At 41.7% G+C, this 21,783-nt stretch overlaps 1 protein-coding gene across 5 annotated transcripts in view; it reads right to left on the reverse strand.

Moving 5' to 3' along the window:
• Window positions 1–21,783, reverse strand: part of DOCK11 (dedicator of cytokinesis 11) — a 193,257-nt gene that overhangs the window by 103,629 nt on the left and 67,845 nt on the right. For all 5 annotated transcript variants that reach the window (XM_067723766.1, XM_067723763.1, XM_067723765.1 and 2 more), the window contains exons 13-20: window positions 18,351–18,473; window positions 16,766–16,848; window positions 13,229–13,351; window positions 12,948–13,024; window positions 10,142–10,326; window positions 9,988–10,053; window positions 7,569–7,661; window positions 5,427–5,550 (exon numbers count right to left, since the gene is read on the reverse strand). In XM_067723766.1, coding sequence (XP_067579867.1) covers window positions 5,427–5,550; window positions 7,569–7,661; window positions 9,988–10,053; window positions 10,142–10,326; window positions 12,948–13,024; window positions 13,229–13,351; window positions 16,766–16,848; window positions 18,351–18,473 — 874 coding nt within the window. The remainder of the gene's footprint in view (window positions 1–5,426; window positions 5,551–7,568; window positions 7,662–9,987; window positions 10,054–10,141; window positions 10,327–12,947; window positions 13,025–13,228; window positions 13,352–16,765; window positions 16,849–18,350; window positions 18,474–21,783) is intronic.

Consider the following 21,783-nt stretch of genomic DNA (forward strand, 5'->3'; position numbering starts at 1 on the left):
GAGACCCCAAACACAGTAAGTTAAGCAAAATGAGAAGACAGAGAAGCACACAGCAGATGAAGGAGCAAGGTAAAAACCCACCAGACCTAACAAATGAAGAGGAAATAGGCAGTCTACCTGAAAAAGAATTCAGAATAATGATAGTAAAGATGACCCAAAATCTTGGAGACAGAAGGGACAAAATACAAGAAACTTTAAACAAGGACCTAGAAGAAGTAAAGAGCAAACAAACATTGATGAACACCACAATAAATGAAATTAAAAATTCTCTGGAAGGGATCAATAACAGAATAACTGAGGCAGAAGAATGGAGAAGTGACCTGGAAGATAAAATAGTGGAAATAATTACTGCAGAGCAGAATAAAGAAAAAAAATGAAAAGAATTGAGGACAGTCTCAGAAACCATTGGGACAACATTAAACGCACCAACATTCGAATTATAGGGGTCCCAGAAGAAGAACAGAAAATGAAAGGGACGGAGAAAATATTTGAAGAGATTACAGTTGAAAACTTCCCTAATATGGGAAAGCAAATAGTTACTCAAGTCCAGGAAGCACAGAGAGTCCCGTACAGGATAAATCCAAGGAGAAACACACCAAGACACATATTAATCAAACTATCAAAAATTAAATACAGAGAAAAATATTAAAAGCAGCAAGGGAAAAACAACAAATAACACACAAGGGAATCCCCATAAGGTTAACAGCTGATCTTTCAACAGAAACTCTACAAGCCAGAAGGGAGTGGCAGGACATATTTAAAGTGATGAAGGAGAAAAACCTACAACCAAGATTACTCTACCCAGCAAGGATCTCATTCAGATTTGACAGAGAAATTAAAACCTTTACAGACAAACAAAAGCTAAGAGAATTCAGCACCACCAACCAGCTCTACAACAAATGAGAAGGAACTTCTCTAGGCAGGAAACACAAGAGAAGGAAAAGACCTACAATAACAAACCCAAAACAATTAAGAAAATGGTGATAGGAACATACATATCGATAATTACCTTAAATGTAAATGGACTAAATGCTCCCACCAAAAGACACAGACTGGCTGAATGGATACAAAAACAAGACCCATATATATGCTGTCTACAAGAGACCCACTTCAGACCTAGGGACACATACAGACTGAAAGTGAGGGGATGGAAAAAGATATTCCACGCAAATGGAAATCAAAAGAAAGCTGGAGATTCTCATATCACACAAAATAGACTTTAAAACAAAGAATATTAAAAAGGCAAAGAAGGACACTACATAATGATCAAGGGATCGATCCAAAAAGAAGATATAACAATTGTAGATATTTATGCACTCAACATAGGAGCACCTCGATACACGAGGCAAATACCAACAGCCATAAAAGGGGAAATCGACAGTAACACAACCACAGTAGGGGACTTTAACACCCCACTTTCACCAATGGACAGATCATCCAAAATGAAAATAAATAAGGAAACACAAGCTTTAAATGATACATTAAACAAGATGGACTTAACTGGTATTTATAGGACATTCCATCCAAAAACAACAGAATATACATTCTTCTCAAGTGCTCACGGAACATTCTCCAGGATAGATCATATCTTGGGTCACAAATCAAGCCTTGGTAAATTTAAGAAAACTGAAATCGTATCAAGCATCTTTTCCGACCACAACGCTATGAGACTAGATATCAGGAAAAAATCTGTAAAAAATACAAACACATGGAGGCTAAACCATACACTACTTAATTACCAAGAGATCACTGAAGAAATCAAAGAGGAAATCAAAAAATACCTAGAAACAAATGACAATGAAAACACGACAACCCAAAACCTATGGGATGCAGCAAAAGCAGTTCTAAGAGGGAAGTTTAGAGCAATAGAATCCTACATCAAGAAACAAGAAACATCTCATATAAACAACCTAACCTTACACCTAAAGCAATTAGAGAAAGAAGAACAAAAGAATCCCAAAGTTAGCAGAAGGAAAGAAATCATAAAGATCAGATCAGAAATAAATGAAAAAGAAATGAAGGAAACGATAGCAAAGATCAATAAAAATAAAAGCTGGTTCTTTGAGAAGATAAACAAAATTGATAAACCACCAGCCAGACTCATCAGGAAAAAAAGGGAGAAGACTCAAATCAATAGAATTAGAAATGAAAATGGAGAAGTAACAACTGACACTGCAGAAATACACAGGATCATGAGAGATTACTGAAGCAACTATATGCCAATAAAATGGACAACCTGGAAGAAATGGACGAATTCTTAGAAATGCACAACCTTCCAAGACTGAACCAGGAAGAAACAGAAAATATGAACAGACCAATCACAAGCACTAAAACTGAAACTGTGATTAAAAATCTTCCAGCAAACGAAAGTCCAGGATCAGATGGCTTCACAGGCGACATCTATCAAACATTTAGAGAAGAGCTAACACCCATCCTTCTCAAACTCTTCCAAAATAGAGCAGAGGGAGGAACACTCCGAAACTCATTCTACGAGGCCACCATCACCCTGATACCAAAACCAGACAAAGATGTCACAAACAAAGAAAACCACAGGCCAATATCACTGATGAACAAAGATGCAAAAATCCTCAACAAAATACTAGCAAACAGAATCCAACAGCACATTAAAAGGATCATACACCATGATCAAGTGGGGTTTATCCCAGGGATGGAAGGATTCTTCAATATACGCAAATCAATCAATGTGATACACCATATTAACAAACTGAAGAAGAAAAACCATATGATCATCTCAATAGATGCAGAAAAAGCTTTCGACAAAATTCAACACCCATTTATGATAAAAACCCTCCAGAAAGCAGGCAGAGAGGGAACCTACCTCGACATAATAAAGGCCATATATCACAAACCCACAGCCAACATTGTTCTCAATGGTGAAAAACTGAAACCATTGCCTATAAGATCAGGAACAAGACAAGGTTGTCCACTCTCACCACTATTATTCAACATAGTTCTGGAAGTTTTAGCCACAGCAATCAGAGAAGAAAAAGAAATAAAAGGAATCCAAATCGGAAAAGAAGAAGTAAAGCTGTCACTGTTTGCAGATGACATGGTACTATACACAGAGAATCCTAAACATGCCACCAGAAAACTACTAGAGCTAATCAATGAATTTGGTAAAGTAGCAGGATACAAAATTAATGCACAGAACTCTCTGGCATTCCTATACACTAATGATGAAGAATCTGAAAGAGAAATTAAGAAAACACTCCCATTTACCACTGCAACAAAAAGAATAAAGTATCTAGGAATAAACCTACCTATGGAGACAAAAGACCTGTATGCAGAAAACTGTAAGACACTGATGAAAGAAATTAAAAATGATACAAACAGATGGAGAGATATACCATGTTCCTGGATTGGAAGAATCAACACTGTGAAAATGACTCTACTACCCAAAGCAATCTATAGATTCAATGCAATCCCTATCAAACTACCACTGGCATTTTTCACAGAACTAGAACCAAAAATTTCACAATTTGTATGGAAACACAAAAGACCCCGAATAGCCAAAGCAATCTTGAGAACGAAAAACGGAGCTGGAGGAATCAGGCTCCCTGTCTTGAGACTATACTACAAAGCTACAGTAGTCAAGACAGTATGGTACTGCCACAAAAACAGAAATATAGATCAATGGAACAGGATAGAAAGCCCAGAGATAAACCCACGCACATATGGTCACCTTATCTTTGATAAAGGAGGCAGGAATGTACTGTGGAGAAAAGACAGCCTCTTCAATCAGTGGTGCTGGGAAAACTGGACAGGTACATGTAAAAGAATGAAATTAGAACACTCCCTAACACCATACACTAAAATAAACTCAAAATGGATTAAAGACCTAAATGTAAGGCCAGAAACTATCAAACTCTTAAGAGGAAACCATAGGCAGAACACTCTATGACCTAAATCACAGCAAGATCCTTTTTGACCCACCTCCTAGAGAAATGGAAGTAAAAACAAAAATAAACAAATGGGACCTAATGAAACTTAAAAGCTTTTGCACAGCAAAGGAAACCATAAACACGGCCAAAAGACAACCCTCAGAATGGGAGAAATTATTTGCAAATGAAGCAACTGACAAAGGATTAATCTCCAAAATTTACAAGCAGCTCATGCAGCTCAATATCAAAAAAGCAAACAACCCAATCCAAAAATGGGCAGAAGACCTAAATAGACATTTCTCCAAAGAAGATATACAGATTGCCAACAAACACATGAAAGAATGCTCAACATCATTAATCATTAGAGAAATGCAAATCAAAACTACAATGAGATATCATCTCACCCCGGCCAGAATGGCTATCATCAAAACACCTGCAAACAATAAATGCTGGAGAGGGTGTGGAGAAAAGGGAACCCTCTTGCACTGTTGGTGGGAATGTAAATTGATACAGCCACTAGGGAGAACAGTATGGAGGTTCCTCAAAAAACTAAAAATAGAACTATCATATGACCCAGCAGTCCCACTACTGGGATTACATATACCCTGAGAAAACCATAATTCAAAAAGAGTCATGTACCACAATGTTCATTGCAGCTCTATTTACAATAGCCAGAAAATGGAAGCAACCTAAGTGTCCATCAACAGATGAATGGATAAGAAGATGCGGCACATATATACAATGGAATATTACTCAGCCATAAAAAGAGGGAAGAGATATGGGGATGTATGTATATGTATAACTGAGTCACTTTGTTATAAAGCAGAAACTAACACACCATTGTAAAGCAATTATACTGCAATAAAGATGTTAAAAAAATAAAAAATAAAAATAATTAATTAAATAAATAAAATAAAGATTGGTCCAGGCTAGCTTGGATCTGAATCCCAGGGCGTGCTGATACTGATATAGTGGGAGTGGCACAGGCCATGTTCTTAGGGCCTTCTATGTTCTCCTAAGGATGCTTCCCATTGGCTTATCTAAAGCCTTGCTGAATGAGACCATGACTGGAGCTTTACTACCAAAGCTTATTCAAGTTGGTTAAACCTGTCCTCCTCTCACTAGAACCCCAATCTCCCTCAGGTTCAAAAACGCCCGTGGCTCTGGGCTCATGTCCCTCTTCTCAGTGAGCAGAACTGGAAAATTCTGGTTGCTGGGCTATTCTACGTGAAAGAAATGACAAAAACACTGCATCATAATATGGGTTTCTCTCTGAGAGGGGCAATATTACTTTACGTTGCCTATGGTAGCCTAAGTACACTGGCAAGCATTTGGACATGACGTTGGGTAGAAATAATGATAAAACGAACATATAATTCATCTTTCACCAATGAACTTTTAACTCAGAAATGTACTTTTTGGTGAGGGGAAGTGGTCTGTACCTCGATGAAAAGAGGTTATATATAGCCAAGACAACTCCATTTCAAGTAGCTCTAGAGAGAGACATTTAAAGAGCACACGTACCTGGAGTTTCAACTGTATCCTGCTTTTTGGTTGTTCCCTTTGTGTTGATTTCACAGCTTACATGATAAAAAGTGAAAAGCAAATGATGTTTTTGATGCAGGTGAATGGGAAGCTCAATTTTAATCTGAAATGAAAGCAAAATTACACATAGCGTTTTGTTTTCATTGTCAAGCTGGACTGTCAGACCTTTAGCTCTGTTTCATCATACTTTTCCAGTGACATACTCTTCTAAATCACAAGCCAAGTGGTCAAATAATAGATATGATTTAAATATATTCCAAATGCTTTTCTGGTCAGTTTCACAGTTTGACAACAATATTCTCTTGGGTTGTGAGGGCTGATTTATTACTTTTGCTGGAGAGTCCAGTGGATTCTCCTGGATTCAACTTTGCAGCAGGTTTTCTGAAACACTGGATCAAAACCACATCCTTACAGCCCAGGGATACTCTGTAACTCAATGTAAGTCAGTGAATGCAATCCATCTACAATGTGCATTGAATTTGAAAGGCTGCTTTTTTCGAAATCACTGCCCTCCTCTGCATGAAGAAAAAATTAAGCCTTTACAAATAAACATGCAAAAAGTCACTGTGGTATTATGGGATCCACAAATTACAGTTTATATAAATTTCTTTAGAAGAAGAACACAACCTCACTCTTGAATAAATAAAAAGTATCGTCCTGACACACGAATTTAATACTAAAAATTAATACTTTAAAAGAAGCATTGCAAGTACTTTTCCAGTCAGAACCCAACTGCCTGTTTGTAATGCCTCCTGGGAAGTGTATGGGAGAGAGATTACAGATTTAATTGATTTAACACACATACGTGGACTTGCACAGGAACACACGCAAACACACACACACGCTCACACTCACTTTCCTGGTTAATATATAGTGAATGCTTGAAGAGTCCATTTCCTAAAGATAATGTGGACTACTTACTACATGAACAAGTTTTCTCTAGTGACTGACATTGGTTATAGAGAGGGATGTATTAAACAGCTTGGTGATGGGACATCTGGCCTAATTATCATTCACACAAGGCATGGTTTTGGTGTTATAACTAATTTCTGTTGTAGGTATATTTCACCACAGAATACGCCTATTCACAGCATCCAGACCATCTGGGTATCTAATGCTCTGCTGCACATCAATATGGACATACTCCCTCCCTGGGTGGCGAAAATGCAAAGTCCCACTACCCTCCTCTCCATCCCCGGAGAAAGTAGGGGCACTGGACTGAGAAGGAATGAGTGAGCCTCGGGCTGGGGTTTAAGGCCTCCATACAACAGCAGCTGGGCCTGGGGAAATCAGGACAGCAGGGGGGATGGTTTCAGACCAAGCCAGGGATGGAGACGTGGAACCTGAGAAGCAGAAACAGCAGAGCTTCTGGCCTGGGATACGCATCCGGGTTCCATGGAGACACGCAGCCATCAAAAGCAGTCTGCGGATTTGGATAAGCCGACTACACATAGACGAGAAGAGGTTGCGACAGAGACACTAAGAGAGACACTGGAAAGGACACAGAGACATAGAGCTAGAGAAGTGGGAAGAAGGAAAGAGGTAGGGACAGGGTCAGAAAGGCAGACTGAGGAAGGGCGCTCGGAGGCCGGGAGACCGCGCCAGCCCCCTCTGTCTACATTGCGCTGAGGCATTCAGTGCAGCCAATGGGATTCTGGGGACCCAGCCATGCCGCTGTGTCTCTCGGAGCATTTCACTTACAGAGAGCCTGCACCCTCCCACGCAGGACCACAGGAAGAAAGAGCTAAAAGGGCCTTCAGAAAATCCCTTCTAAATTTCTTATTTTAAAGCTTTGGAAATGGAGACTCAGAAAGAGGAAGTGACTTGCTCAAGGTCATGGAGCCAGTTGTTGTCAAAGTAAGGGCCAGAGTCCCCGTTCCAGTGTGGTGTCTGTTTCCTACGTTATCTCACGCCAGAGCCCCTTCAATTTGTGGGCCAATCTTCCACTGTCACCAAAGGGCACCAAGCAGGCAGTGGCCCCTCGTTCTGATGTGACATTTTCTATTTTCATGGGACAAAACATTCAGCGAGTGAAAGTGCAGACACAGTATTGGAAATGATTCAAAGAGAAAAAGAAGAGCCACCGCTGGGTTTTGTAAACATCAAAATAACGCGCTTTACCTCATCATAGAACTCTGGATTTTGGTTGTGATGCGAGACAACAGCGTAAGCGTTTGTGGTAAAAACGGGCCCCGCAGGTTTTCCATAAATACACTGCAAAAGAAGGAAACAGAGTCACCACTCTCAATGTCACTCTTTAAACACGATGCTAGGGAACCACAAACAGTTAGAGGCATCTGTGAGCCCAGGGTCACGGCCAAGCCCACCCAGCTCTCACCATGAACCTGTAAATTCCAAATCATTTACAGTCACTCCAGACACCACCCCAGACATCGCCTTACTTGGCTGCGTGAATGCTTCTGAATTTCCGGCCATCTGAGAAATATAATTCCAACCTAGCTGACAGTAAGAGGCTGAACACTTCTCATCATTTGGAAGGGAAACACTCTCCAACCAGGCCTGGAAAGCTTACTTCTCTCGTGCTATTTGCACTTCGTAGTATGAGAAGCTCCCCCTCAGTCGGTCAGCAACATTTGCTGAATGCTCGCTGTGCAGTGGGGTAAGGCGAGGAGTTAACAAAATAGAACCAACAGCAGATCCATTCCTAGCCTCGAGGAATTAGAAACTGAATGTCCATTAAGCTACAGACTAGCTTACTGTTCTCTCACTTTATGAGCCACAGTTTAAGAGTCACCAGCTTGCTGTTACACCAATAAAATTAATGGAAGGCTTTCTATGGTTCCATGGAAAGATCCGATTTCATTTCTAGTGTGAGCTTTTCAGTTCCATAGGCCTAATAAGTTCAAGGATGAAAATATGGAGTCACTGTGCCAAGGTCCTAACTGCCTCACTCGGGTACTTCGGAGCTAGCCTCCGGGCCAGCTAAGAAATGAAAGTGACACTCCACATGAGTGCAACGCCAGCTCTCCTTAAATATGGTCATGGAGGCAATTTGCAGGCACTGCGGAGAGGTAACCTAAGAATCTTTAAGTATACAAAAAGGATATCGGATGAATGGCTAAAGAAGATGTGGCACATATATACAATGGAATATTACTCAGCCATAAAAAGAAACGAAATTGAGTTATTTGTAGTGAGGTGGATGGACCTAGAGTCTGTCATACAGAGTGAAGTAAGTCAGAAAGAGAAAGACAAATACCGTATGCTAACACATATATATGGAATCTAAGAAAAAAAAATGTCATGAAGAACCTAGGGGTAAGACGGGAATAAAGACACAGACCTACTGGAGAATGGACTTGAGGACACGGGGAGGGGCAAGGGTCAGCTGGGACAAAGTGAGAGAGTGGCATGGACATATATACACTACCAAACGTAAAATAGATAGCTACTGGGAAGTAGCCGCATAGCACAGGGAGATCAGCTCGGTGCTTTGTGACCACCTAGAGGGGTGGGATAGGGAGGGTGGGAGGGAGGGAGACGCAAGAGGGAAGAGATATGGGGATATATGTATAAGTATAGCTGATTCACTCTGTTATAAAGCAGAAACTAACACACCATTGTAAAGCAATTATACTCCAATAAAGATGTTTAAAAAAAAAAAAAGGATACCGCATGGGGGCGAAGAAAATGTTATTCTCATCTCCACTGAAGGAAGAATCAGAGAACATACACCTCATTTGAGCCAGCTAATTCTTAATTTAACCTAGCTTTCTCTGTGAAAAAACTCTCTTTTCAAGGGTCATAGCTATTAACCATTCAATGACTTAACTGGGGCTGTTCCAGCCTCTTTCCCAAGGTGGTTTAAGTGGAAGATTTGCCATCCATCTGTCTGATTTAGGCTCAAGCTAGAGAAGTTGGGAAGCCAGATAAACACTCTGTGATGGCTAGACGGTCTGACTTCTCTCTCAGGCCTCTGATTAATGGGCTATGGGCTAAAGGGCCAAAAGTAAAAAGCGGCTATAAAGAGTGAAAATGTGAGGGCACTGTGAAGTGACAGGTATTTAAGGATTGCGGTAGCAGATAATGCTGAGATGCTTTTCGTGGATCACTAATTCAAGTTTGGAGGTACCATTTGGCCAGCCACAGACTAGAAGTCATATCTCAGATCAAAGCAGTTATGCTGTGCTTCTGTCAGCTCGAAGCCCGTTCAGGTTTCAAGGAGAAAGGAGTTTAAACTCCCCTGATGGTACCGTTATAAGCTGTCAGGTCACGAGAAAACGACCTTGTGACTGGGCATTGGAGCAATGCAAAATCAAAGTGGGGCAAAGGCAAAAATCTGGCATATGAAGCTTACCCATTTTTAAAGTTATATATGCTCCTAACTCAGTTTGTTATTTCTTAGTATTTAACGCATTCTTATAGTTAACGTGTAAGAGTAGAGAAGACGATATAACATTTGTCGCATTAGTACGTTTTCTTCGACATTTAAACACATTAAACTTAGCATACAGAACTACCGAGAACCAAAATCTCTATCTCTACTAAAAATGCATGCTTAACAATATCACAAACAAACCTTTACAGCGCTAGCATCACTTTCATCCGAATCCCGGAATTCCACACAGACCGCGATGTTCCTTGCCTAAAATGATTCATCATTCAAAATGAGTGACAAAACAAAATTATAAATAACATTTTACACCCCAAAATGTATAGTTTACACCGTGTACCTTGGCAAATGTTTTCTGGCTATCGTATTTTAACTGCAAGGGATATACATATAGATGGTTTTTGTAAACGGTAAATGGATAACAATATTTTGTCATTTCTGGAACAAACTCTTCAACTTCCACAGTAATATTTTGACAATTCTTTTCAAAAGGCTTCAGGGGCACATATGAAGACGTAATACAGTCTGTAGCAGAAAAAAGAACAGGCAAAGATGTAACAATCATTAACACATTCCTGCATTTATAAAAATATACACGATTTGTGTTCTCAAAGAGCAGTTTAACAAATAGAATTCTTAGTGATTGACAAAAAGTTATACAAGCACTTTAAGGACCCAGAAGAACAAGTAGGAGTAAGTAGCCTGATGCTGGTTTTAGTGAAACCCTTCAAACCAGACGTGGATTGCTATTTCATTCTCAACGTAGAGCGATTTGCCAAATATAACACATCATAATTTTGACAAATTTAAACTCTGCAAAGAAATCCATTACATTTTTCCTCCTGTGACTGCAATTTAGCTTTCACTGCACATTTCTATTGGTATCAGGGAAGTAACAGTAAATTTATGCCAATTAGCTCACGGCTAGTCACTCTTAAAAAGTTAACTTGGTGCAGGTGCAAATTTTCACTTAAGAAATAATGGCAGCCTTTTGAAACTACAAATCTTATGATGTGTTACCAATAATAAATTCAATCCTCCCGAAAGTGGAAAACACAAAGCCTCAGAGAGGTGTAGCAGCAGCACATGTTATTGAGGTAGCCCCTTGTAGTAAAGGTTATTCATACACTTAAGGGGCTCTAAGACTGCTGGTCCTTGCTGCAGAGCAATACTGATGGAGGAGGAAGACCCCGGAGAGTCAGACCTGAGGACACAATATTTTTTGTTGGGTTTGGCTTTCTATTATAGCGATACTTACAACAGAATATCTGGAGGTATAGAGTAAAGGTACAAAGAAACAAGTGATCATTTCACTACCCAGAGATAACTACTACTAATATTTTGGCATTATTTTCTTCTAGTCTTCTTCCTATGCATGTTTTATATAACAACACAAAAATCCCACTGTATACAGAACTTTATCCTGTTTTTCTTTTTCTGGCGTTTTATCTGATGTCTTATTTCATGAATTCTTTGTAAACATCATTTTTCATAGCTGCACAAAGTTTCATGGTATCTGGATACCATAACTGCCTTAACCACACTGACAGTGTTGGGCTCTGGTTGTTTCCAAATGCCCCCACCCCACATAAACAACACTGCAAAGAACACCTTTATGCATAAACTCCTGTCTACACTTCAAATTATTTCTTCAGGAAAAAAAATAAGCCATTGTACTCTTAGATGTCTTAAAATGTCAATTGCCACTCTCCTACTTCAATCTTTTCGTGACTTCTCATGGTACTTGGAATGAAATTCAGCCTTTTAAGGAGTTACCATGGTCTTTACAATTCTCTACATGATGTGATTTTTCCTACTTCTCCTACTTCATCTCCTACTCTCCCTCGTGCCTGTCACACACTACACTAGAGCCACATTGGCTCCGTTTCTGTCCATACAAACCAAGCTAGCTCCCACCTCAAGGTCTTTTACATATGGGACACCCTCAGAGCAGAATGTACAGTCACAATCACCACATGCTGGCGGGGTCACATGGTGAGCCTTCACTGGCCACCCTTTTTAAAGCAGCCTGCCCAACCACAGACTGAAATTATTCATTTATTTGTTTTCTTGTTTAATGTCTGTCATTCATTCTGGACTGTAATCTCCATACTTTCAAAGCATCTGGTAAGTATTCAATAAAGGTTACTCAATAAATGCTTATTCGGTGAATAAATGGCTAGACAGAATCTCAGAAATGGAATGCCTTAGTTACGGACATTCATGGATATCTACTGCCAAATTGTATTCCTACTCGTGATGGGGGACGGTGCCCGGCCAAAACCTATCCAGCATTAGACAGTTCCACTTCATTTTTGTAAATCTGATAGATGAACAAAAACATCCCAATGCTTAAATGTTTACCTTTGTGTTAGTGGCATAATTACTGAGATTGGACATTTTAAAAAGATTCACAAGTCATTTTATTTCCTGCAAATTGTCTTTTGTGTCTCCTGAGATCATAGATTCTTTAGACAAGAAAAGAGATTCTCCTCCTTTTGGATCCCTTCGTTGATGAAACTTATCCAAGGCAAAAGGAGCAGAAACTCACTGGAGCACACTCACAACATCATATATAATACATGAAACAGCACCTGATAAAATCAACTCAATTCACTTCCTAATCTGTAACTATTTACCATGTGTCCTGGGTTGAACAGTGTCCCACCCAAATTCATGTCCACTAGAAGCTCAGAATGTGACCTTATTTGGAAATAGGGTCTTGGCAGATGTAATTAGCCAGGAGGATGAGATCATAATGGATTAAGGTGGGCCCTAAATCCAATGACTGGTGTTCTTAATAGAAGGCCATGTGAGGACAGAGGCAGAGACTGGAGTGATGCAACTACAAGCAAAGGATGCCAAGGAGAGTCAGCAGCCACTAGAAGCTAGAAGAGGCGAGGAATGATTCTTCCTTAGAGCATTCAGAGGGAGCACGGCCCTGCTGACACCTTGATTTTGACCTCTAGCCTCTAGAACCACAGAATAAATTTGCGTTTTAAGCCACCCAGTTTGTAATACTTTCTTACAGCAGCCCTAGGAAACTAATATACCATGTAAACCTCAAGAAAAACACTGAGAAGATAAAAACCTGAGATTCAAGCATAATAGCTCTGTAGGCTTATTTGCAATATGTAAGTTCTTACTTGATAAATCCACAGGAACACATTCTACTGTGATGTTTAGCTGCCCAGGAATAATCTGCAATTTGGTCTTCTCTGGCCTAGATGTAAAATAAGAATATTTTATACTTAAAAATATGATTAAGAGGTGCATTGGTTACACTTTATCCAAACTCCCAAACGCTTCCAAAATCCAAATGCTCCGAAGCATTTGATTTTTCCCATATATGACTCACGTTCAGAATCTGAAGGAATTATAATTCATCTATTATACTGATCTACTGCAGTAACTCCCAAACACTTACTTCTTGTATTCTGAGAGCAACTTGAGAATGTCTTCGTTTGAAAGCTTGCTACTGTCTTGTTTATACAAAGGAGAAAATCTCCCATCCAGGTCCAGAGAACCTTGAATATCTTTGAAAATGGGTCTAAAACAGGAACAGAAGGGGTTTTTTAACTCCAAAGTATTGATAAATTAAGATAAAATAGTGGTGGTGGGAGTAGAAAATGGTGAAATTATCTTGGAACATAATTCGGCAGCTTCTCCCGAAGTTAAGCATACACCTACCCTCTGATCCTGCAATTCCACTCCTAGGCATATTTCCACATGGTACTTGACCGTTCACAGCAGATTTATTTGTTATAGCCCCAAACTGGCAACCACCCAGATATTCATCAACAGGTGAATAAACAAATCGTGGTATATTCTTACAATGGAATACTACTCAAAATGAACAACTGATACAACATTATGGATGAAACTCAAAAACAGATTGAGCACAAGAAACCAAATGCCGGGGCTTCCCTGGTGGCACAGTGGTTGAGAGTCCGCCTGCCGATGCAGGGGACACGGGTTCGTGCCCCGGTCCGGGAGGATCCCACATGCCGTGGAGCGGCTGGGTCCGTGGGCCATGGCCGCTGAGCCTGCGTCGTCCCGAGCCTGTGCTCCGCAACGGGAGAGGCCACAACAGTGAGAGGCCCGTGTAGCGCAAAAAAAAAAAAAAAAAGAAGAAACCAAATGCAAGGGACTTCCCTGGTGGTCCAGTGGTTAACACTTCTCCTTCCAATACAGGGAGTGCAGGTTCCATCCCTGGTTGGGGAGCTAAGATCCCACATGCCTCGTGGCCAAAAAACCAAAACATGAAACAGAAGCAATACTGTAACAAATTCCATAAAGACTTTAAAAATGGTCCACATCAAAAAAAAAAAGTCTTAAAAAAAAAAAAACCAAATGCAAGAGTACATACTGCATGATTCCACTTATATGATAGTCTAGAATAGGTAAAAGTCATCTAAGGTCAGTGGTTGCCTGGGTGTGGGTGGGATGGCTGACTGGACAGGAATATGAGGAAACTCTCTGGAGTGACAGACATGTTCTATATCTTGGTTGGGGTGGTAGTTTTATGACTGTAAATATCTGTGAAAATTCATCAAGTTGGACATATAAAATGTGAATTTTAATCAAAGGTAAATTATCTCTCAATAAAGTTGATAAAAATTGAATTAGATATTTAAGATCAATTTATAGAGTCTACAATATATATGTAAAGTTTCCAATATGAATTGGAATTATTCCCTCCCCCTCCCCTTCTTCCATTTTTCAAGCAGCTCTTTTACTGCTAAATCGGGAAGTAATATACAAGCACCCAACACACTGGAAGCAGCTACGGCCAGAAGCACAATTCCCCCTGGCAGAACCACTGAAAATGTGGTTATAGGCATTAACTATTGTTCCTACTTCTAAGCATACCTCCTTTATTTTCAGTAAACAGGGGTTTATCACACATCTTTAAAATACCCCAGCCAAGCCTTTAGAGTGAGTTCCTGCTACTGCTGACAACCAAAATAATTCAGGCAGAAAGAAACAGCATAATTCCACATCAGAACTGAGGATCACAGCGTCTAACTTTGAAAATTTTAAAATTCATTTTTCTACTGGCAAATCAGCATCAAGCAGCTACTGCTATGGCCTGAAGGGGGGCGGGGGGCAGTGTGCCACAGGTGTCCAGAGTGGGCTCTGAACTCAGACGCCATGAGCGCTGAGCCCTACTCACACACATGCCATGGGAACTTGGGCAAGGATTTTTTTTTTTTTATTTCAGTGACTCAATTTCCTCGTCTCTAAGATGGGGGAGAATACTACCCACCTCTTTTTTTGAGGGGGGTATGTATGTATGTGTGTATGTATGTATTTATTTGTTTGTGTGTTTGGCTGTACCGGGTCTTAGTTGTGGCACGCAGGATCTTCGTTGCCGCGTGCAGGATCTTTAGTTGCGGCATGCGGGATCTAGTTCCCTGACCAGGGATTGAACCCGGGACCCCTGCATTGGGAGCGCAGAGTCTTACCCACTGGAGCACCAGGGAAGTCCCAATACCCACCTCTTAAGGAAGTATACATTAAACACTCAGACCTCTGCCTTATACACTGAGCACTTAATCCGTATAAATAATAACAGCAGCAGCAGCTGGAGCATCACTAAGTACGCTTATATTTACAGGCCGTATTTCACCTTCTATAATGCCTAAATATACCACCCTCCACTACTCTTTGCCCTTGACCTATCCTTGGCTATCATTCTTACCAGTCTGCAAAACAAGGACAAGGTGCCTTTTCATCTACCAACATACAATGCATTTTGAGACCTTCCCCCAAATGAAGTGATTATAAATAGTGACAGAAGCCTTAATTAACTTAGAATCTCCTATCCTTATGCTACTCCTCAGCACCCACTGAACATGACTGATTGAATTATTCAGAACACGGTGCCCTTTCCCCAGAAGTTCCAGTGAGCTGTACAGGCTGTACCACAAACAAGCCAGTGAACTTGTACTTCAAAGGGGGAATAAGCAAGAAGCACGTTTTAAGTCATCACTGTAGGTAGACTTGCAAGATCTGGAGAAAAAACATGTAACCCACCATCAGATATGTGGTATAGATAATACACTTCCTAATAGACTACCCCTGAAGGGGTTGCCAAATTTGTCATCAGAAAGCAAGAAAATCTATTAAGTAATTACACACTTGCACTTAACAGCATTCTTTGCCTTCTCATTTTTAGTATGTTTTTCAGAATTACTCTATGATGGCTTTTCAAAGCATACACCCAGCCAACTCTGAAACAGTGGGCACACTGTACATAATTCACTACAATTTCTGGTTTTCTGGGAAAAAATTCCATCACTTTAGCAAATAAGCTCTGCTTTAAAATGCAATAAAATTAAGTGGTGTCAGTCAGATCAGTAACCCAAGCCAAAGAAAATTTCCCTGAAGCAAGACATTTGAAAAAGTGAAAGGTCTTTGAGGCACAGCAAATTCTAAGAGAAAGAATTCTTATATCCTGTTACAGACTGAATGTTTGTATCGTTCCCCCCACCCAGCCCCATGCCGCCAAAGTTCATTTGTTGAAATCTAATCCCCAAGGTGATACTTGGAGGTAGGGCCTTTGGGAGGTGATTCGGTCATGAGGATGGAGACCTCATAAACGGGATTAGTGCCCTTATAAGAGGCCAGAGAGCTAGCCCGCCCTCGTTCCACCATGTGAGGATACAAGGAGAAGTTGGTTATCTAAAACCTGGAAGACAGTCCTCACCAGAACCCAACCATGCTGGCACCCTGATCTCGGAATTCTAACCTCTGGGTACGAAATAAATGTCTGTTGTTTAAGCCACCCAGTCTATAATAATTCATTATAGCAGTCCGAATGAACTGAGACACATCCCAAGTGTCCCAAGATGTAACTGGCTTGTCAGAAACAGACTTCCAAATGCTACTGGGAAAGACGACAGCCCTCAGCTTTACATGTGAGCGTGAATAGATGGGTCAGGATTATATTTGTACAAACCTGGCAGCCCAAGCAAAGGGCATTCTGTATTGTCCAAGGCGGCTACACACTTGCTTAGCTGTCCTGTGCACCTTCTGGGCTGTCTAAGGGCAGAAATAAGAAGACAAGATCATATTTGTTCAAACTACCAGGGACTCACCCAGAAAAATAATTGCCCCAACTCACTGATATAAAACATCAAAATCTAGGAAAACAATATATAGAAATAGCTACAGGTAAAACACAACACACATCAGTCACCCACTTTCCAAGATGAAAGTATTTCCTAAAGGTTCTGTGTTTTCTCATCAACAAAGCCCTCATCGAGATATCAGAAGACAGACAAAATAGATGTAGGGCATGTTTTGCACCAAAGACCACTACTGGGAAAATTTAAGCAGTTGTAATGTGTATTTCCTTTCACAACGTGAGCAGGCAGACACTCATCATTCTTGGGAGAAGTTTGTTCTAGGTACTGCTGACCTTTTTACTCCCAAGATAAAAGCCAAATGACCAAGAATCAATGCAATTAGTTTAGCGTGGGCAGGAATTGCTGTTCGCACAGGCACTGGGAGATGGCAAAGGAGATGAACTGCCTATAGAGTCTAAACAGGCTGTGAAAATGCTGGCTGTATGCTCACCCCTAGGGATACAGAATGCTAGAGGCTTTTATCTATACTGTTCAGAGTTTCTTTTCCCACACATTAGTCACAGGTCTCCTCAGCATCTCCCACTTAATAAACACTATTTGGACACACAGCTAAATGCTACAAATAACAGATCGACTCTTACAAATACTCAGCAGCTGGAGTGCCGCTAGTGAACTGTGCCACAAATGCTTTCCCTCTCTGGGCCTCACTTTTCTCATTTATAAAATGAGACGAGAGAATTAGATCAATAATTTCCAAAGGTTTGGAATTCATGATCCAGAAATTGGGATGAGTCTATGGCTCGCCGACTTTGAAGGCTGCCATTTAAAGCCCTTGGATGGTAAAAAAAACAATCCCCGCCATTTCATACGCCAGCGTTTCAGGAAAGACAGACAGGTGTAATGTCTAAAAGGTAGGAAGGGCAAAAGTCTCAGAATAAAGGACAGCCCTTCGAATAAAATACATTGAAGTTTCATGAATGGCTCACTATCTTGTCTTTCTTTTCTCATTTCATCACAGATAGGAGTAAATTTGAGTACAGACTGGCATTTGGAAACTGCAGGACTGGGTCATTTTTATCCTCCCAGCTCTGACATTCTAAGCCCGTATTGCAGGGCTGGGAGTAAAGAAAGGGTAGCTATTGCCAAGGATACGGTATCAATGAACAGGTGTTGCCTAAAAGCCTTTAGCTCTTACTTCGATAAACAAGCAAAAATCAGATCGTCGTGTAAAAAGGACATAAAGGAAAAGGGGGAAAAGTCACGTTCAAGCCTTAGCATGCATACTCACATAGTAAACAACGTTTTCAGAAAATACTGCATGCTGCGAGAACGTTGTGGGATTTTTTTGTTTTTTGTTTTCTTTTGGGAGGAATCATTGATGATACCATTTAAAATACCAATAAAAGGCAAATTCTACGTCAGGCTGAAATGCTCACCAACGATCTTTATAAATACCTTTGCCGGGTCGGAATTTTTGACGTAGGGCTCCGCACAGTGCGTGATGTTTCCCTGGAGCACCTTTTCAATTCTCGCGACCAGGAAAATTTCAGGATGTGGATTCGTCACTGAGAAAATTCCCTGGAAAAAATTCCTCCCGTTAGACTTTTCTTGAATGTAACCTCATATATACAGTTGTTTGGTTAGTGATTCCTAGTGGTGTGTTTAGCACAGAATGTTGATATTCAACATAGGATCATGTCCAGGGCCCTGGCAATAGATAGCATTTCCTTTCATACAGCTTCATACAGTCTCCCAGGCTCCCAATGCTCCTTTCAAAATGGATTTTCTATTTTGTCACCAATTTCACGTGTATTATTGGCCCACAAAGCACAGGTGTCACCCCGGCTGCTTAGCCTCTTGTGTTCGGCGGTGTTTGCGAGGTGCGTCCTTAGGCCTTATCAGTACGGCGTGTATTGTTTGGCTCAAGCGGCATGTGCAAAAATAGCGTGCATTTCTGAAGTGGAACCGGATATGCATTTTTAAACGTAACTGCCTGCAACTCCAGGGCAATTCACTCACACTTAACTACTACTGATGGTAGCTAAGAAGGAAGAAAATACTTTATTGCTCTGTATAACATAAAAACTGAATCATCCTATAGAAACCATTCCTTTGTTGCAGTTAAAGAGCGCTGGTGCTCTCAACGTAAAGGTAGAGGACAGAGGATCCGAAACTCCTTTTGTTCCCAAACACTTTATCTCAGGTACTAATGTAGATGCAACCCAAGTTCCATGAGTTTTCTTTGAGGGCATGTGGAACAAGCATATCATCTCCTGTTCCAGTTCAGCTCCTTCCAAATATAATGTCTTCCAAATGGCCTGTTAGTTGGTTATGTCCGTTGCTTAAAGAAGCACCACACAAATGAATTCAAGTGTAAAAATCCATCACTGGGACTCTACCAAGTTTTATTTTTCTGCTTGGTATATTACCAACTGTGTTAAGATAGTGTGTTCCAGTTTTCAAAGCATTTCAGACACGGTAGCTCATCTGTTCCAGAAAGAACCCTCTGAGGTAGACAGGAAAGGAGAGAAAACCAAGTGTAGGACGCTAAGTAATTCCCCCAAATCCAGCAGCTTCTAAGGGTCCCGGATTATGGCTGATTTAGCTTTGAATTCCCAAGCAGCAAGCATGGAAGAAAGTAGTTAAAAACTGTTCGGGGAGTCAAATCTCCTGGGTTCAAATGCTGACCCCACCATTTATGGGTTTAGGCAAGTCGTATCCTCTCTACATCTCAGATTGCCCATCTATGAAATGGGGGATGATGAGAGTAAGAGCGCTTTCGTAATCTTCTTGAGTGGATTAAATGAAGTAATGCACATTAGGTACCTGGTTATTGCCAGAGTAACCCAAAGCGTCCCAAGATCCCAGAACTTGATTTTTGGTTCTGCCAGGAGCGTGCTGCCCGGGCTGTGACATGCAGCTGGCAGACTGTTAGAGCGGCTCCCGCAGAAGGTATGCTGAGCAGTGCACCCTGAGTGCAATCGCATGCTTTCTGATTGTCACATGACTGTGCTAGAGAGTTTTCGTGCACCATCTCCCTCAGTCTTCATAAAAACCCTTGAACGCAAGCACTACGATATACACATTTTACAGATTAAGAAACTGAGGCTTAGAGACGTTCACGCAGTAAGTGGGTGAAGATTGCAGCCAGGGCTTCCAGACGATACACAGCCTCTCAGCCTCTTGACCTAGCCTTCCAACATCTCACGCGATACAGCTTGACGAGAACAGTAACACCAATTACTGCCATGGCTAACATTCACTGAGTGCCTATTGTTCCCCATGCCCAGTACTCCAGCTGTTCCCCCACACAGCCATTTCCCCACACTGATGCGAGCAACGAATATTATCATTTAAAAGGATTTGACAACTGATAAGAGGAAGCTGCTTTCACTTGTTTATCTGTTATCACTGTTACTACTGCTCTTAATAGCAGCCACGTCTTACTGAGCCAACTCTGCGGGCCTGGTACAGGGCCGAGTGCTTTCTAGGGACAGCACATGTTGTCTGAGCCTCACAGTCACCCTGGATGCAGGTACTATGGTTACCTCCAGTTTACAGATGAGGATGCCGAGGCACAGAGATGCTCACTGTTCAAGCAACCAGGATTCCGGTCCAGGGGGAGACTCTCTGCAGCTGCGTCGCCTTTTGTCCCACCAGCTTCGAGCTCGCCCCCGTCCCCGGAACACAGAAGGGTAACCAGAGAGCACCCAGGAATCCTGTGTGGGCTGGGAGTCTGGCTCTTTAGGACAAGGCCTCTGGCCCTTACCTCCTGTCCCACCAAGGAGGCATGGATGGGCCTGCCCCCGCCGGAGGGTGACTCTCACCCACTTCACTGCCCCCACCCTCTAAAGAACGGGCCAGGTCCCCCCAGCCCAGTCCGCAGCACTTAGCCCCCAGAGCACGGCAGGGCATGTGACGGCAGAGTGCCCCCTTTTCACTAGCGCCCAACACCTGCTGCCCCCCAGCGGGAAGCCCACAAGCCACAGGTCAGTCTGGGGGACACAGGGGACTGAGCTCTGTCAGGGCATCTGGGAAGGAACTGCCAGGCAGCTGAGAGTGAAGTAACTGGTCACAGTGGCAGGAAGGCAAAACTACTCAACGGACCCAGCTTCCTCCTTTTCCTGTGGTCACCTTGTTGCTCCAAGGAGCAGATGGGGAGGGCCTAGAACGGCCCGCAAGCCCCCACTGTCCACCAAGCCCTGGAGTGGCCTCTTTCTACAGATCATGCCACCCCTCGAACAGCCTTGGTGGAGGTGACGGGGTTGCCAGACAGCCCTTTCCAGGAATGCTGGGGAACCAGGCTGTTTCCCCGTCTCTAGGGTGACAGGGAAGCAGTGCAGTAGAGGGGGGGAATGCTCCTCATCTCAGTAGTTCTGTGACCTTGAGTAAGCCACCTGACTGCTCTGTGCCTCAGTTTCCTCATCTATAAAATGGGAATAGGAATAGGACCTACCTACTTTACTGGGGGTGTGGTAAGAATTAAATGACTTTATACAGATAAAGTACCTAGAGAAATACGGGAAAAAAATTGCTGAAAAAAATCTGATGAGCTGAGATTAGCGTTCAGATCTGCTAAGATCCAGTCTCTCCCTACACAGTACTGCATCCTAGTCCTAAATGGGAGGAAGACGAAGAAAAAGCCTTCTTCAAAAGAAAATGTCCAAATATTGGAGCAAAGGACCGCTTCCTGGTATCTTTAGTTGATCTGGAACAAGGGTGCAAAATGATAAAGCCATTTGAGGCCCCTGCCGACTCCTCTGAAGCCTCTCTCACGTCCCACATCTTCTATGCAGTCTTCTAAGGCAACTCCTGACCCTTGACCCCTCCTCACATTCCAAACTCCTCCACTCCCATTGTGTGATACAAGTCAGCACTTAATTACATA

The sequence above is a fragment of the Pseudorca crassidens genome, chromosome X, assembly GCF_039906515.1.
Source record: "Pseudorca crassidens isolate mPseCra1 chromosome X, mPseCra1.hap1, whole genome shotgun sequence".
NCBI lineage: Eukaryota > Metazoa > Chordata > Mammalia > Artiodactyla > Delphinidae > Pseudorca > Pseudorca crassidens.